Source organism: Malurus melanocephalus, unplaced genomic scaffold (assembly GCF_030028575.1).
Source record: "Malurus melanocephalus ecotype Western Australia unplaced genomic scaffold, MMel_1.1 scaffold_321, whole genome shotgun sequence".
Classification (NCBI taxonomy): Eukaryota; Metazoa; Chordata; class Aves; order Passeriformes; family Maluridae; genus Malurus; species Malurus melanocephalus.
Genome location: NW_026623553.1, coordinates 1 through 18,414, shown reverse-complemented (window position 1 = coordinate 18,414; position 18,414 = coordinate 1). Strand labels below are relative to the sequence as shown.

The following is an 18,414-nucleotide window of genomic DNA, read 5'->3' as shown; positions in this document are numbered from 1 at the left end:
CTGAATGGGAATACCTCAGGCTCCAGCTCCATCCAGAATAGCAGCTCCCAGCGATGCTGATTTGCAGTAGAGCTGGCAGGTTCCCCAGCACAGCCCARTCCTGCAGTGGTGCAGAGGGGACAGGAGGGTCAGGGATCAGCTGGGAGCCAGAGCAGGAGCTGTTATGGCAAAGGGAGCTGGGCTGGGGGAAAAGAGCCTTGGGGATCCCTGGAGCCTTGCAGAGCCAAGGTTTGGCAGCAGTCTGGCCTGGAGCTGGGGGAGGAAATCAGCTTTTTGCCAGCACAGGTGGAAATGGTTTGAGCAGTTAACCCTTCAGGGTGTGTTTTTAACTTTCCTCATCTTTACCTTGAGCTCCAATGTCTCCATCAAACTGGCAACTCGGTTACAAAACCGCTGTGTTCGCAGTTCTGTACCTGAGACTCTGTTAGTACAGAAGGGTCATATCCAAACCCAAACATCCTTTCTGCTTGTGCTTTTGGCCGTTTCTGTGTCAAGCACAGCTCACCCTGTTTGGCAGTTTCTGAACTGAGCTGCTGAACTGCACTGAGCAGCCCAAATTCTGGAGSAGAGTTCTTCATTCCCCAGCTCCTTCTCAAAACTTGCAGCAGCTTTTCTTGTTAGCAGAGCCCTTCACAGGTCATGAGAACAACTGACTGCTATCAGAGTCACAAAGTTTATTTCCTTTTTTCCTTCCCTCGTCTCCAACTTCCCTTTCTCAGACTTAGCAAAGTTTTTTTTCAGTCTTTCCTCAGTAGACAGCTCTGCTGAGGTCTCCTGAGTGTTCTCTGCATTTGTTTGCAGCACCTCTGGACAAACCAGACACATTATGCCTCTTCCAACCCAGAGTGGAACAAAACGTACCTGAGCAAAGTGCTCTTGCTAGAATATCTCTCAGTACTTGCCTTATTTTTCACAGCACTTTAGTAGATATTTAATTCTCTTTGGTTTCTGAATAGWGTCCAGCTGCACTCTACAGTGGCTGTATTTTAGGATTTCAGGCCTTTCACAATTGCCTGAACTCCATCTTGATACCTTCTCAGAATAACACAATTCACTAACAATGGAAAAGATGCTTCTTCAAGTACTCAAATTTTTTTTTTCCATCCAGGAAAATTTTGGCAGAGGGTTGAATTCAGATAGAGTACACTTTTTTTTGTTTATTTTGTGTGAAATTGGATTTGAAGGCAGTATCTCAGACGGTTTTATTCAAGTCAGAGGCAGGTAGGTTGGTTAGCATCTACCTTGGCTGCTGTCCCCATTAAAGTGTTGTATTCAGTGTCCATCCATCCCTCCTCTTGCACCCAGCATCACCAATGTGGGCTGTGATTCTGCCACTGTGTGGGGAGGAAATCTCAAAGTTCCATTCCTACAAATTGCTTTTTCAAGCTGGCCTAGGTGTGAACGTGAATATCCTGATACTTTCCCAAGGGGGTGTTTTACACCTGAACCTGGTGTGAAAAGGACACTGATGTGGTAAAAAGCATTATCCCCCCTTGCAGGGTCTGCTTCCCTTCTCTGGCTCTAAACCCAGCTTGTTGCTAAGCAAAGATCAGTTTGTTGTGCTCATCCTCCCGTGGTGCCTGTGAACCCGGTCGCACAGGGCCGTTCTTACAGAGATTTTGCCACCACACACCCAAAACACCTCCTCCTCCCATTGGGTTTGGGGGTGCAAAGGTGGCCTCAGCAAAGCAGCAAATGTCCCATCCTTTGAGTCATTACTGCTGACATTTCAGTCTCTCACAGTTCTAGGGAGGCAATACAGCCTGGGAATTAGGCCATGTTAAAAGGGGAACTGTAGGCTGTTTAGGGTAACTATTTCCAGGGTAAAAGGAAGAATCTAMCCCGAGGAAAACCGTGTCATAAAGATCCACTTTGCCTTGGGACTGAGATGAACATGAAGACTAAATTCTTACATGGTTTAAACTTTTGTTTGGCTCTAGGGATATGGACCTGAGTTATTATAGAAAAATAAACCTTTCTGAAACTGGTTCAAAGTAAGCCCTTGACTYCTCTTAAAATGGGGACAGAAGACCACCAGAGGGAGGTGAGAGAAAATGGAAAACKTTGCTGCTCTTTGAAGGCAGCAGAATGTAGGCAGTGTGAATTTGCCCCCTGCGTTGCCTAAAATGGTTTGAGCCTCACATTTTCAAACATCAGTCACCAGACCATCACTGCATCAGAAAGAACTTACCATTGGCAGCTCTTATTGCAGAGACACTTTTTTTTATGTGAAGGATGTGTCACCACAGGCTATAAAATACCTATGAAAACACCTAGTTCTTTAAAAAGAGGAAAAGAAGTGTCTCAGTGAAAAGGTATGCACCTGATAAYAGCAGCAAAGGCAATGTTTTTCAGCATTTGAAAATCTAAGATCTTAAAAYCCATCTCATGGGATTGCTAACTGATCTGGGAGTATATTTGAAAGTTCAAATGTAGAAAATACAAAGTGGTGTTTCCTCAGCAAGCCTCACTGGGGCACCACATCCGACGTGTTTGCCACGTTACAAAAGGAGTTGTAGAGAAAGAGGGAGCTCATGTGCAGCTGGGTTTGCAAGAAATACATGAGATCTGCACGTCGCTATGATGCACTCACAGCACCACAGACAGGATGTGAGCAAATCATAATTACTGGGTACACGTTAGAATTTCTGTGTTAGCAGCTCGAGACTGGGAGATCCACTTTGAAGGTAACTGCTTTCCTCCTTTCTTAGCATCARAATGATTAATTATCCTAAAACATCACCAGCACGAATTTTGACCAGACTAATTAKTTCAATGTTAGTACAAATAAGGTGTAACACAAATGCAATTAGATCTGCTACGCTGGGTTTAGGATAGAAAGCAGATTAGGTAGGTAATGAAACACGTATTAGAATGAGCAATTAGAACTYTTAGCACAGGCTTCTTCCTGTCTCCCTGCTTGTTTGCCTGTGAAATACAGGGATGTCTGATAAAGTTATGTAATCTCCCCTTTGTCACTGCTGACARTGCACCAGCAAAGCAGCTTTTCCCTGGAGGATTCTTTGTCACCAAAACTAGAGGCGATGATATTTCATTTCATCCCCAAACCTAGAGATGATGATATTTCTGTGATACTGTCAGGCCATGCCTCAGATGATTCACACAGGTAATTTCWAGTAAGAACCCAGAAAACACAGCTACAGCATGTATTTGATGAATGCTCCAYTGCTTAGAACAGCTGTGGCAGCAGTTTAATTTCAGAGAGTTTTAAATATCATGCTGCCATCATTCACCAGAATTTTTCCAGAAAAAAAGTAAGCGACTCAAAATCAGACTCTGAATTTCAAAAGGAAAGCTCTTCTATCCAATATTAGGAAGACTTGTAGGTCTGATCTCAAATACATGAACTCCTATTCAACACACCCGCAGATTGCAGACACGAGGTTAGGAGGTCATCAACATCTGGAAACAAGAGGGATSCATTTCATTCCTTTATTAAAGGGAGATAAACTTTCCAGTACTTCAGAACTATGCTCCTATTCTTACTAATACAGGAAGGTCAGAAATTACCACCTTTTGTGCAGTCTAATGGAGGAATGAGCCCAAGGATTCACACCAACAGTGCTTTGGGAGGAAGCTCCACAACAGGGAAAGGGAGAATGGACATGCTGGCTGTTCTGAAAAACAGACACACTTGGAATTACTCWATGCAATCTCACCAAAGGCACCTACTGATAGGAAGGCACCTGAATTGGTTGTGGAGGGCAGATGAAAGTCTATCATGTYCCTGGTGTAATATTATGGTTTTGTGGATTCTTTTTCAGATATAAAAATCCTCATAAGAAGTAGCCGAAAAATGAAGCTTTGATACAATGACAATGTAATAATTTTTCATCTGAACTTACACATTTTTTAGTTTCACCAAATGATTCTTTATTTGAARGAATGCTGACTGTAATTCCATTGCTAAGTCATTTGTTCCTCCTTATGTGCAGCTCTAGCAATTACCTGTTATTGTACAAATAATATTTCAAGTACTGAGGTAAATTGAAGAAATTTCTCTTAAGTGAATGTTTTCTTCTTTGTGGGGCTAAACTGGGCTAGACTTGCACAGAAGAATAACCCATGTCTATGCAGATAATATGACAATATTTTAATGCTGCACAATGTGAGTAAATACGTAAATATTCATGTGTGCATTTACAAGCAAATAGGATCCATAGGAGCTTAATTATACACAGCAGGCAGAGCATTTTCAACACTCTGTGTGCTTCCTTGTTTACTTATTTATATTCAGAGAAAGGAAGTGGTAAGGCTGACTAGCTGAAACATTTCTGAGAAGAGACCATTTTGTAGCAGAGGAAGCAGAGTCTCTCTGCAAGGTCCTCACAACGTAGTTCTGAACTGAAAAGAGCAGTTCTTGGACAGAAGCAGCTGGGTGTTGGGCAAGGAATTCCTTGGAAGTGTCCACACTGAGAGAATACATGGCTGTGTCMTCGACAGCACTGCTATGAACACTCCCTGAGTGCCTGGAGGAGAAGACATGGACCTGAGGAACATTCCCTACCGCTCCGACGTGCTCAGCTGGAGCCCAGATGACTTAGCAGACTATTTCAGGACGGTGAGTTTGGCTGTGTTTTGTCTTCGTCTGATGGAGGAGCAAACTGCTGGAACAGTGGTTGGGCTAAATTTAGGTGTTTTATAAAGGGCAAAGCGCTGCAGAGCTAAAAGCAAAACCACTGTCAGATGGGAAACTGAGCTAAACTGGGCGGTGAAAATGAATCTTGAAAGGGATTTTGGAATTGGGTATAAGAGAAACTCATGGCTTTTTAGAGGAAATCAACACATTACTACCACACTTATTGGTGTAACACACATTAACAGCTRCAGAAGGCACTAAGGTGTGAAGTTTTCTGTTTCATCTTCAATGAAATATCACTTTTTCAGAAGTGATATTTCTTTCCAAATTGCTCGGTGCCACCATTGAGCCTCTGAATGTCTTTGTTAATCACATTCATGGCCAGGCTTGTAAAACCTGGAACACCTTGGGCTTAACTTTGAAATGATGTGAAGTTTATTTTTTTCAATGGCTYCTGTAACTCTACAAGAATTTTATTYGGGGAATTGAGGCAAGTTTGATAGTTGAATGCAAAACTAGCTAATACAGATGATCAGATCACACAGAGAGTCTGTGCCTACCAAATCTCCAGAGAAGTGAAACTGCCAACTACTCACAAGCCCCTAATTGCAGGGTGCAGGGGTTGGTGGCACAGGAAAGTGAAACCAAAAACTGGAGATGGAACAGATGAGATCATTATCAACAAGTAACTTCAGATCATTATCAACAAGTAACATTACAACAGCAGTGCAGGGGGAAGTTGGACCACCATTTCCAAGAAATTAAGAAGGGAAAAACGGCTTTCTGAAAGATCTGATAATGATATTCTGAACAGTGCTGAAAGGATTAACTGTAAGTTCTACCRTAACTGAATGCACATTTATCTGTAGTGCCTCCCTTCTGCTGATCAAGACACCCTCCAGAATAATGACATTCCACTTTTGGGGAGCTGAATCAGGGCAAAAGCTGTTTAAGTCATCTAAAAAATCCGTGTAAGACAATAACGTCAGCCCAAGTCAGCCCACTCTGGGCACCCATCACAAGTGACCAGATCTTGACCCCAGATAAACTCTGAGAATGAATGAATCAATGAAGGCCCAAATTTTCAAATAATTGCCAAAGTATTTTACTATTTTCCTTTTGTTTAGAAAAATCAAAGATGTTCATATTTGGGATATTTCAAGGGCTATTTTTTAATAGCTAAACAGTATTTTTCATCAATTGCTCTAAGAATGAGATTACGTCTCAGTCACAGTGATGTGTTGTTTCCCTYTGCAAACAGACTTGTGCTGGTAACATCAGGATTGCACTCATTGTAAGAAAGAAATTATTTACAGGTTTAAGTYCTCAGTCTGCACAAAAGTTTTAATYTGTATCCTAAAATATTTACCAGAGTTAGCCCTGCATATGAGTAACTGAARATGGCTCCTAAAAACATCCTCTCTGCTCTTCAGTTGTTTTCAGGATCTGTTCTCACRTACACCAAGTTACAAGATTACTCCTTAAAATGAAAATATGGGATGGAACTACAGAAGGACATCATGSTCCCTGTAGGGTGTTCTCTGCTTTAGGGGAGCTGTCCCAGCAGCCCAAGGTCATTTGTCACCATAACTTTTACCAACTGAAGTGTCAGGCCAAACAAGAGTCATTCTTTTGTCTCAAAGCCTTAAAAAATCACTTTATCTACCTGCTCTCTGGGTTCCTTCTCATATGGAYCTGACCAACTTGAAACAGAAAAATGCATTCTAGCCAGATCAAAAATAGAAATTGTGTTCTTACATTATGCTATTAATGTTCAAATTAAATAAAAACCAAAGCAACTTAGGACATGTGGAAATGTTTAAAAGTCACATCTTGCTTCATGAGAGACTTCAAAAGAACATATCCTTGTCCTAAATGCTACTGGGAAACAATATTGTAGAAAAGCATTACAAATATTATAGATAATTTCAGGATTTACAAGTGATATTTCCATCTAGAAGAGAAAGCTTTTTGATCACAACAATGAATTCTGTGCCTGGGATCAGTCAGTTTTAGTATTCCTGGATAGCAAGGTTTTTGCTCTGCTTCTGCAGCTGCTCACCCCAGTCTGTACCACAACAATCCCTTTTTCAAATACTTCTTTGTGCCAGGCAACTGCAAGGTGGATTGTAAATGTTAGGAATTAYGTGTTCCTAAATGGATGAAAACCTCCAAGTCAGTTGAAGAACCTCTGTCATAAAAATTTGTGTTTATGGAATGAAATGAACCATTTAGGTCGTAGCATACAAAAGGGTATCTTGAAAGCATCTACTCAAAACCAGCCACATGTTTAAGTGTCTTCATTGATTCTTCTAATTAAGGGTACAATAATCACCTTCTTCTCATTGACAGCTAAAGTATAAGGACTGTGAGAAAGTTGTGAGGAAGCACAGCATAAATGGACAAAGGTTTTTGGTAAGTGGGGTTGTAAAATTCCTTCCTGTAAAATTCCAATCAAGTGATGGTTTTGACTCCTYCTTATTTTGCACTGGCAGATGAGGAGCCACCTCTCAGGTGGTTGCTGGGCTATAAATATGGGAGGTAACAGCTTTTGCTAAAATCAGCCAGACAACTTGCTTTAAATATGGAATGCTGGGAGCCCAAGAATGTTGTTTAATATGGATATTTTTAGTATTTTTAGCACTGACAGGGAAGCTCTAAAACCATAACCTCTTGAATTAATCTCTGCCTTTATAGTTTTTGTTTTCAGATWTTAACTACAGAAACCCCACATTTCCTAACTATCCTCTCATACTGAAGGAGACACAGCCCTGGTCACAATGTCAGGCCTTTTATTATAATAACTTCTTCATTCCTCTATAGATAAAATTAGATTTCTTCCGTAACAATACACAAAATGCATAAAATTTAAGAGCATCAAAACTAGTAAGCAAAGTCCAGTGGCTTTAAATCAACATTGTTCCAGACTTGGCCTAATTTTAGAAAAGCTGATAACTTCCACTGACAGAGCTGCTGTTTGCAGGTCTTAAAKACACATCCATGAAGATGTGTAAGAGCTTTCAGTAATACTGCATTTTATTTTCAAATATTAACCATTGTATTTTCCCCAGAAGTAGTAATTTTGCTCTTCTGTTTAATTAGTCATAGTGGGAAWATCTCTGCATACCTCTTCTCAAGTTTCTTATTTTTCATTTACTTGAATAATAATATAACCAGCAATAATATCCAGCTTTTTGACATTTCATTGAAATGCAACATTAAAATTTTCAAACCCCTTTTGTAGGAGGAAGATACAATCCCTCCCTCCTCATGGAGGGTAGGGTCAGCATTATTCAGATGTGTATCATGGGATTTATCCTAACAACCCCTAAGAGATCCTCCTTAGCTCAAGCAATAAGGATCTGTGGCTGGAGTGGGAGTTCTGGCTCTGGAAACATAATGAAATTATGGGAGTTTGTGAGGTGCAAATAAAAAGTGCAATAATTGTGTGATTTCTAAATGATTTTTGTGATTTTCTACTATTTCCACAGTGTTTCTGTAATTACATAGTGCAGCAGCTCTTCAGAGGAATCCCAGCCAGTTCAAAGGATGTTTTCTACTGAGCAAGCCAAGCAGCTGCTCACCTCTGCTCAGACTTTCTTTTTGAGCTTTTGAATTKCTTGTCAATTGTATAATGCAAAAAAGAAAAAGGTTCACTCGTTACACAGAGCCACAGAAGGAGAATTCCAGTAGAATATTCCAGAGTACAAAGCAATCCAGAAAAAAATTGTCAGATCTCCGTCATAAACCTGGCTGTAAAAATGTTGCTGTAATTCAGAGTAACATTCCAGTTGCAAAATCACCTTTCTGTGACTGGCTACAAGGAAAGCCCAGTTGAGATGTAGGAGGAATAAAAGCAAGGGGTTCCATGTAACTTATTCTAATAAATTTCTCTGTTATTTAAAGCAGAATTGTGGCCCTTGTGAAAGAATTTATACCTCTAACGTTTGTCACCAGAATAGAACTTCAGAGAGAAGCATAAAAGACCTTTAGAAAAAATACGATTCTTCAGGAAGTACTGCTGGACATTTCCATAAAAGCAGTACATTTTTCCTGTATTTTCACTCCTCCCAGAGGCAAAATAGTTTGGAAAAACACAGATAGGATTTGTTCTGTCCTGAACATTGACATTGACAGCTTTGTGAGCCAATGTGTAATTAGAAACCTATTACTGTTGTCAGTAAAAAAAAAAAAAAAAAAGACAAAAATAACCAGATTATCATCCATGTTCCAAAGAAAATTCATGAAATTTGTGATTAACTAAACAAAACACTGAATCAACTAAATCCCAAGTTTTCATAATGCCCAAATCTGTCCTAACTGTGGATTTGCACGTGCTGGAGGAAGAAAAGGGATGAACATCAGGAAAGCTCTGCAGGCAGCACATCTCAGTCAGGAATAATCTTGGTCCAGTTGCTGTATTTTGGTTCAGGGGGGAACAGACAATCTCCCCCATCCCTGTTTCCAGAAAGATTTTTTTTTGGGTGCCAAGGCTGTTTTTAATTCCAAGGACTTTTCAAGCTATGTGTCCATTAGAAATGGGATTTTACACGTACTGTGATTATTACAGATAAGGTTCTCAGAACAAAACTCCAGCCAAAGGTTCTCTATCTTCAAATCTACAATTTTACCCTGAAATTTTGCAATCATGCAGTCTGGCCTAATTTCACTAAGCAGACATGAAGGAATTTAATATACCTGACTTCTGAAGTCACTTAAATACCACATGAATTCATGGTACATTTTTGAATATATATAAATGACTTACTCGGGTTAGTCACAGGGTGTTCATGAACAATTTTATGATCTATCCCATGTATTTCTTTTCCAGAACATGTCTGAAAATGATATTCAGAAATTTCCAAAACTCAGAGTGCCGTAAGTAAAGTCAAACTACTTTAATATTTAAAAATATTTTAGCTGTTTTGCAGTGAAATCTCATAGGAAATATCAGGCAAATGATTTACAAGTGATTGGTCAGAGATCTGTTTATTGGAGYRTACTGASAGAAAAAGAAGAATATTCCAAAATRATGTTGTTGTCATGACTGCTCAAGCAAAATGATACAATACAAGAAGATTGTCTGGGGGATGTTCAAAAGAATTCATGCATAAATTCTTTGACTGACAGCAGCCACACAAAGGTTAAWCTTTCTTGCAAGTATTACCTTTGAAGTGTGACTTAACTGTTCACTGCTTAACAGTTGATTTTAACTTAAAGGAAAAAAAAAAAAGTCAGTTATGTCCACAGCAGCTAGGATTTGAAATTATTTTCATATGTTTTTGCTTTAGGTGGGTGTTCAAGATAAATCAGTCTGGAACTTGTGATTCAGTGTTCAATAGCTTTCCTCAGCTCMTGTGGATTAGGCCTTGAAAAAGTTTCCAATTCGCCTGAATAGATTCCATAATTTCATGGAGGTTACTAAATGAGGAGCATTAATCTCCTTAAGTCAATACTGAGTAAGAGAAATGGGCTTCTTCTAATATTTTATGGTGAAAAAATGAATGATTTGATTTTGCTATGAGCTCTCTGCTATGTATTTAAGCTGGAGGTTCAAAGGTTGCTAACCATGAGACACATGGAGCTCTTCAAGGTCTTCTAAACAAAGGAGGGGAGGAAAAAAGGGAATTCAAGAAGTTCCATCAGAGCTGTTTCTTTGTTGCTCATTTCCCAGTTCCAGACTCACTCCCTCCACGCAAATCTTGATTTTGCTACAGAAGATACAGTTTGCTTTGCCTTTTTTGATGCATCAGAGCCAGTGTCAGGTGTGTTTTGGGGAAGCAAAGAATATTGAAAAGTTTTGTGCTAATGGCTGAGCTGGTGAGAAGAGCTGAGCCCAGCAGGACACCCGTGCTCAGATCAGATATGAAGGACCGGAATTGGAAAACCTTGGGTGTGACATATTCCCTAAAATCACATCTGCATTTTCACACAAAAAAAATCCCAATAATAGGGGTTGGTGGTGTACAATATGTTAGTAATGAAGTCCAGATATTATTTCAAAAAGATGCTCTGGTGTCTCAGAATTTATGAAGTCACTGACAATTAAAAGAAATATTTAATTGACAATGTATCAGCAAATATTTATTTTCTGATACTCAGACCAGACTGTCTGTGACAGCCTCATCTTACAATACTGTAGAATTTATAATTCTCTGATAATTTGTCCTGCCTTAACAGTTCTTTAGAAAAATTCTCTTTCGTGTTCTAATTGTGTGAGCTTATAATTTTGAGAACTTTTGGTGATTTCCTTTCAAATTTGTGAGAAGAAAGTTTCACAATAAACACAGACAAACCAGAGACATTAATGCTCTAGATGAACAGTTAAAACAAAACCTAAGCATGTGGAGTTGCTCCTATCTCCTCATCCAAACTTATTGATGCCTCAAAATTTGATTTTCACAGTCCACTGACCTTGTGACACCCTAGAAAAAGTGAACAGCCTTTTTTTAGCCTCCTCTTTTGGGTTTCTCACTTGTCACACCCCAGCACAAACAGAACAGCCTTTTCCACTCAGATCTTTTGGGTTTCTCGATTAGAAAAGAATTTGAAATTGAGAGCTTTAAATGAAGCTTGGTGCACAACTTGATGAACTAAATAAATTGGTAGATATTTAAATCTGAATGAAAGTTCTGGAACTAAGGCCTCAGTTCCCAGACTTTTCCACACTTACAAACAAGCAAAATATTCACTGGATTATGGTGATTTTACAAGCAGAAGGGTCCTCCATGTAATGCCACTGTTTAAAACATTTTAAAACATTCTTGTTCAAAACAAGAATTTAGAACCTTTATATGGAAGAGAACTGGTTCCCACTAAAAATCAACCAACCAACCAAAAAACCACTTCCAGAAACAACAACAAAAAACCAAAAATCCACCAAACCCCAAAACAGCCCTTCTGGATAGAATTAATGGGTAGAAGAAACTGCTGGGTTTTTTGAACGTTAATTTCATTTCTTCAGAATCTTCACACTCTCGTCGAAACATAAAGTGCTGTTGACTTCTACCAGAGCACGTTTACACTTTTGGTTTATATCATAATGCTGGTAGGAAGAGTTTGTCTACAAGCTGAAAGACACATTAGCACATTGTAGTTATACCGCCTGATACTCTGTCTCAGCACTAAAATCTGGGCGTATTTGAATATAAACAGTATCAGCCAGGGATGAAATGAATAAAAGCTACATGTACACAAGACATTGTTCACCAGTTACTTTAGCAGGAATATTGTGACCCACGTGGACCCAGCACGTGGAATCACACAAGGTTTGCAAACCACAGCCTGCATGTGAACATGCCTCCTGAGCTGGCTGTGTGGGTTTGCTAAATTTATTCCTCTGAGCCAAACTACTGCTCAGGTTTTGAATGGAACTGTGCCATTATTTGGGGATGATTGTGTGACTTTTCAAGGGTCAAAGTAGGTCACAGTTGTCATTACAAGGTATGACAGGTCATTTCCTGAATCTATTTATAAAACTCCACAACCTTCCTCTATTACTAATAGAATTATTATTTTGAATATTGATTCCCCCAGCCCTATTACAGGTGCAACTCTTCATAGAACTTGTGGCTTCTTTTTAAAAACAACAACAACAACAACAAGATTTAAACACTATTTCAAAAATTAAAATACTTCTTAAAATCTTTAGCATTCTTCATTGAAAGAGCTCAACTATTTCTGGAAAACTTTGCTGAAAAGTTAATATTAATACCACTGTGTTTAGATGTACACCTGAATCCTCACAAACAAAACACTGTGTCCTGAAAGAGATACACTGGTGAAACTGGGAAGGGACTTGGTCTGTTTTATACAAAGCACACACTGACCATATGTGCTAAGTGTTAAATGAAACTCAGACCTAATCATGAGGGTGTTACTAACATTTTTGAGATAAATCTAATGAAACAAGAAGCCAACATACAGCTTAAGAGACAGAGTTTTCCAATTGGTCATTAGCACTACTGGCAGTCAAAGATGATCATAAGGTTTTATACTTGTAGAGAACAAAGTTGAGTCTTGCAAAATATTTTAAAGCACATTCAACAGCATTTGCCTTACTATGGTCAGAATTAATAAAGAAAAAGCAAAGATTTCATTTAAAATAATGCTGGTGGTTGGTTGGTACCTGAACCATGGTATTAACACTGAAATAAGTCTTTGTCATTCCTATTGTGTGACAAATATTACCTTGACAGAAAAGGTTTCCAAGTTTTCAGTAGGCTGTTGATCCTTCTGGCTATTCCAGTGGCAGGTTCCTGGCAAAGCTGAGATTTGAAATTTGCAGCCTTTTTCAGAAAGCTTTGGGCTTATCCCTGAGCACTCCAAAGTGCATCCCATAGCACTGGTGGAAATTTCCAGTCATAGAAAGCTGATCATTGCACTCACTGCATGTGCCAGCTCAGTAAATGACACAGCCTGAGCCTGCAAACTGCACACTCTGAAAGTTGTTCTACTTTCAGAACAGTAAAAGTGGAAACCTAAAATTTGAGAAATCTGTGCTTTCTCTGTTGAGAAGGTAAGCCTTGGGCAGATGTCAGTGTGTGTGCACACATCCTCTCAGTGGGATCGAAAGATTGTTGCAAGACCTGGAACTTAACTGTATTTCAGTCAGTTTTGAAGTCAATAAAACAACATTGCATCTGCCCAGCAGATTCTTCTCAAAGGCCAAACCAAAGAGTTTGATCACCAATGCTTCTGACAGTGCTCAATATGCAACTGTGCAGCTCCTGGCCCTAGAGGAATTTGTATTCCACCTCCCTTACCCATTTAAACCCTTGATCCCAAAACATGTAGAGTGGATTCTGCTCATGTCAACAGTATCTGCAGTTAAGAGAACAAAAGCCAGTTTTGGAGTCCTGCTTTGAGGGCTGGATGTGTGGGTTTTTAAAAATTTCAACTTCCTGCCAGTTTTAAGTTTAGCAACTGGTGGAGGAGGTAGAAAGAGAAAGAGAAGTCTGAGTAAGTTTTTCTGCAAGTGCTGTTGCCTTATCCTCTCCTATCATCCACTCCCACAGCTCAGAGAGCTGTGTGGTTTTGGCACTTCCTTCCTCACATGGTGACGGGCTCAGCTGCTCAGAGCACCAACCTTCCCTAAGAACTCTGCTTGTAAAGCGTGACCCTCCTAAAATTTGCTTTCTTCTAATAAACCCTCTGAGCCATTGGTTTGAAGGATTTAAAATAAACCAGGAGTAAAGATTAGATACTGTATTTGAAGTATCAAATGATTAATTTTCTGGCAGCAGGATAAGATGGTTCAACTTTTTCCTGTCAGTTTTTCCTCAAAAACCAGCTGGTGTAAATCCTCATAGCAGCCAGCCCAGGTTTAGTCCAAAAAGCTTCCAAACACTCAGGTTTCATTCATACCCAGGGCAGTCTGAAATTAAAAAAAAAATTAAAAATTATTAGCTCCAAACCCAGTGAACGTCATTTTACTTCTTCAGCTGAAAAAACTCCAAGATATTCTGGAAGATTCTCTACCTCTTCTACAACAGGGAATAAACCACAAATTTCATAATCCACTTCTTGACCAAAGCATTGATGTGTGCAGGGCACTGCTTACCCCAGGTCCTTCCCTGATGTCTCACATGGAATTTATTCACACAGCAAGTTCCTTATCGCCTGCAGCAAAAGGAAATTTCTTGACAGAACAGGGTTTGTTCTTTGGGAAATAAGAGCAAGAGGACTCCTCTGCCTGTAACTTGGCACTTCTCTTGCTTTATCCAACTTCCTTGGGGACAATGTCAGATTCAGACAGCTGTGATCCTTCTGAAATTGTTAACACTTGTGCATGTGCTCATTTCAAAAAGGGGCAAGCGTGACAATACTGGCCTCGAACCACAAAATGGCAAAATACCACCTTAAACAAGAAAATCTAACCAATATTCTTTCTCTGTATTTCTTTTTTTTTTCATACATAGATCCTGGGTGCATATCCTTAACTTCACCCCACTCATCTTCATCCTTTTCAGACAGCACTATCACTCTGATCTGAAATCACTTGGTTTTGTTGGCTTGTTTTTAGTATCAGATTGCTGGAAAACCTGTCTTCCTCCAGTGCCAGCTCAGACGAGCAGTTAGACATGAAAGATGATTAACTAAGTCATTTGGAAAAAACTAGGGGATTGTTATTGCTGAGTAGCAGAAAAAGACATGAAAGGAGAAGAAAAATAAAACAGAGTAGTGACTGCATGGCATTAAGCAAATAATCTTACAATATTGATTGACTCAATCTGTGTGGGGAAGAATTCTACATTCACAAATAATCAAGTTTAGATTTTACAAAATTTAGAATCTGAGAAAAACAGATACATTAAGTTCCTGATTTTTCTTTTTCCACAATTACTGTCTCTTATAGATGTAAATAATATAATCTGGAAGTAAAATGGAATATTTTTAACTGGGTGTATGCAAACACTTTGCTCTGTTTGCCACAGGACTTTCTCAGTTGGATGTTCCTCAGTAAGAAATAATGACAATTTAGAATCAGACCATGGCTCAACATAAGTTTTCTTTGAAGCAAAATAATCATGGATGCAAACTTAATTAGTAGCAGAGCAGAATTGTGGTCTCTCAGTAAAATGAACCCTGTGAATCTCAGTACTGACTGCCATCCACTTGGAAAAATCTGTTCAGGCATAAAATGACAGCCTTTATATTCCATGAATATTTCTGCCATGCCCTGCAAACATCTTAAGACATGGAACAAGATCAGCCTTCCCCTTCCCTCTGGTGGAGGGATTTGGGATGAGGTGTGGCTTGGTTGCAGAAGAAGGAACACAAAAAAAACCAGAGAAGAGACTTAGGAAACATTTAATCCCTGCTTTTGCAACCATAAACCCTGTTTCCTGAAGAATTATTTGCTTTTTCCATGCAAAACACCCTAGCCTTATTTGAAGCAGCGTGATGTCTACAACACCCAAAGATTCTAAGGCTGGATTTAATGTTTACTTTTAAACRTGATYCAACAGCACMGRGTTTTACCTWGGTAAAAAARGTCTAGTTTGGAATTGGATGTGCTATAGTGCAACTCAGCACTAAGATGGTAAATTCAGTGTTCTTATCACATAGTAAATAATAATCTTGAGTTACCAGATTAAATTTAGCAAATAATGAGGGATAACAGCTAAGAAAATGACTTAGCTGCTTTGATAAAAAATTCAAGGGTTTTTTTTAACTATTTTTGTTTTTCTTTTCAATAGAATTGTGAGTAAATTAAGCCAAGAAATAAGCAAAAATGAAGGGAGACTCTCTTTCCTTCCAAGATGGTGAGTAAAACAACTCAGCTTTCTTTTTCAAATCTTCCAGATACATCTTTTCTGGCCTGTTTTTCATTTCACCATAATGCCTGGATCAGAAGTACAGCCTGGAAAGTGTATAAAACAGTTCTGTTTCATTAATGTCATCTGATAAGAATAGCAAAGCCTGAGCCCATGAACACCCCAGATACCTCTGCCATGTCCAGAACCAAGTAACATTTGCACTTTTCATGCAATTTTCCACCTGAGCACATCAGTTTAAGGAAGGCTATGAAGCCAATGAAGCCTAGGCATACATTATTTATAAATCATCATTAATGCATTCCACAGATTGATACATTATTAGACTTTTTAATTCTTAATGATTTGACATTGAATATAATATTTGCAATAGAAAAACAGCAAAAATTGCAAGAGCATTATATGAGAAAAGAACAATTTATCTTCCTACACAATGAGAACTGAGTCCAGTCTACATAACATCATTTTGTATCATCTGAGAACATGATTTTACACCTTTCCATTAATAAGAATCCAAAACTGGAATTGAAAACCATAAAAATATTTTTAACCTTTCAAATATTTATGAATTTGACTTTGAACAACAGCTTGATCTGAATTAGCAAAAAAAGTTTCTGTTTTCAGGACTGGTAAATATATTTGCAGAATCCCCTTGGTTCAAAGCATTTGACTTCTCTGACTTAATTTCTTTTTGAAAAAGTTTAGATTTTGTTAGAATCCTCTATGTGAAATATCAACTAATATGTTTTTGGCATTTTGAGCAGAGATAAACACATCTGGGTAAACTTCATTCTACTGTAACAGTTAATTATTGCCTTCATTTGCAATAGAAGCAGTAAACATTTAACAGACGTAATTTATTTTTTGTATCTTTATTTCAGGGCCCAACCACAAAAATCTCATGAAAACCCAGGTAAGCATATACTGGCAGATAGACTCTCTACAATAAAATGTGGTTAAAAATATTAAAATGTTAAATTAATACTTGCAGGGCAGAGTCAGCTGATGGGAGTGGGGTTAGGAACCAAAAATCCAAAACAATAAATGAAAATATGAGAGTATAAAGAAGTTTCAAAACCAAAAAGAGTAGATGCAGAACAATAAATAAGAAAAAGTGCTTTAAACGAGAAAAGATGGTGAAGGAAGGCAAGAGCAGAGACTTTTACATGAGAATTCCCAAAATGTCTTTCTTTAACCCAATACATTCTATCAGTGCCTATATATTTCTGTTCCAACATCTCTGCCCCCTGCCCTTCCTCCTAGCAGCACTGTATTAGAGAGGGAAGCTGAAATKAAAAAAAAAMCCCAAAACTTCTGTTATTAAGCTAAAATAGTYTTAAAGRSRTAAGAAGYCWGRGCTGATTCTGAAAACATTTTGTTTCAAATTATRTTTRAAACTGGAAGTGGGACAAACTTGAAGTGCCAGCACCCAGATCATGTCGTACCAGGGCAGCTTTATCTCAGGTTTGCATCAGGATGTTATTCACAGTGCCCTCCGTGGCTGCCAGCCTGCCTCTGAAAGAACAGCCTGTTCCCGTGGCACAGGATTGAGGGGCACGACTCACCTGGCATTTGTTGGTTCTTTGTGTTGTGTTATTACATCTTTGGCAGAGCTGTCTCAGCAATGTGTGGTTGTGCTTCTTCACACAGGGTATGCTCAGGATGACGGTGGCTGGTCTTCATTTGTGAGTATTTGTGTTAAGAGAACCCCCCAGCTCAGGGCATTCCTGCTCCCTGCACTGGCTGAATGTGGAGAGGGCGCTGGGGGAGGAAGAGCAGGAATGCCTGCAGTGGCTGCACACCAATTTCCTCACTGAGAATGGGTTCTCCCCCAGAAATGCAAGGCAGAGCTGCAGAATGGCCTTCCCATGGCTCAAGCAGAAGCTCCCAGACTATGACCAGGTCCCCACAGAACCACAGCTGGATTTTATAGGCCTAGTTCAAATTCTTAAAAGAGGTGTCTAGCAGATGAAAGGTCGCTCTGTTATTCAATGGCAGATTCTTGCCATTTTATTCTCTAGAGCTGATTTATTGAACAGTATTTTTTAAAAAAAGCTATTTAAAGTGCAGAAATAGCTTTTGCTTTTTGGCATAGAAAACGCCTTGGTAAAGGTCAGTAGGTGAAGCACACACACCTCAGCTGCCAACACACAGCCTGGGTTTAGGAAGATCTCAAGGCTGACCACTGCTAATGGATTTTATCCAAAAGTGAAAAGGAGAGGCATTTTTGAAGACACTTGTTACTAAGTTCACAGGAGATTTGCTGCTATTCTGGGAACGCAAGAGATCAAAGTAACCACCTACAGAGCACGTGGGCTCTGTGCCAGCACAGAGGACTCTGGAAATTCCAGCTGTGACACCTGTGACACCTGTGACAAGTGGAGTGTTCTTTTTGTCTCAAGCCTTGGCAGATTGCACAGATGTGCAATGACCACATTGACACTGTGACCTTATGAGATCTTACAAGTCCTGTGAGGCTGGTTTGGGCGAGGAGGACACAAAGATCTGAATCAAAGACCTCAGTTTTTATGAATA

The 18,414-nt window shown here is 39.2% G+C and overlaps 1 protein-coding gene across 1 annotated transcript; it reads left to right on the top strand.

The window, feature by feature from the left end:
- Positions 1 to 4,280: 4,280 nt before the first annotated feature.
- Positions 4,281 to 17,628, top strand: LOC130580280 (lymphocyte cytosolic protein 2-like; the record flags this gene model as incomplete). The annotated part of the gene is made up of 6 exons (XM_057377680.1): positions 4,281 to 4,582; positions 6,953 to 7,015; positions 9,432 to 9,478; positions 15,802 to 15,867; positions 16,761 to 16,792; positions 17,530 to 17,628. Coding segments are annotated over exons 1-6 (385 nt in total), but the record flags the coding sequence as incomplete, so codon positions are not given.
- Positions 17,629 to 18,414: the final 786 nt, after the last annotated feature.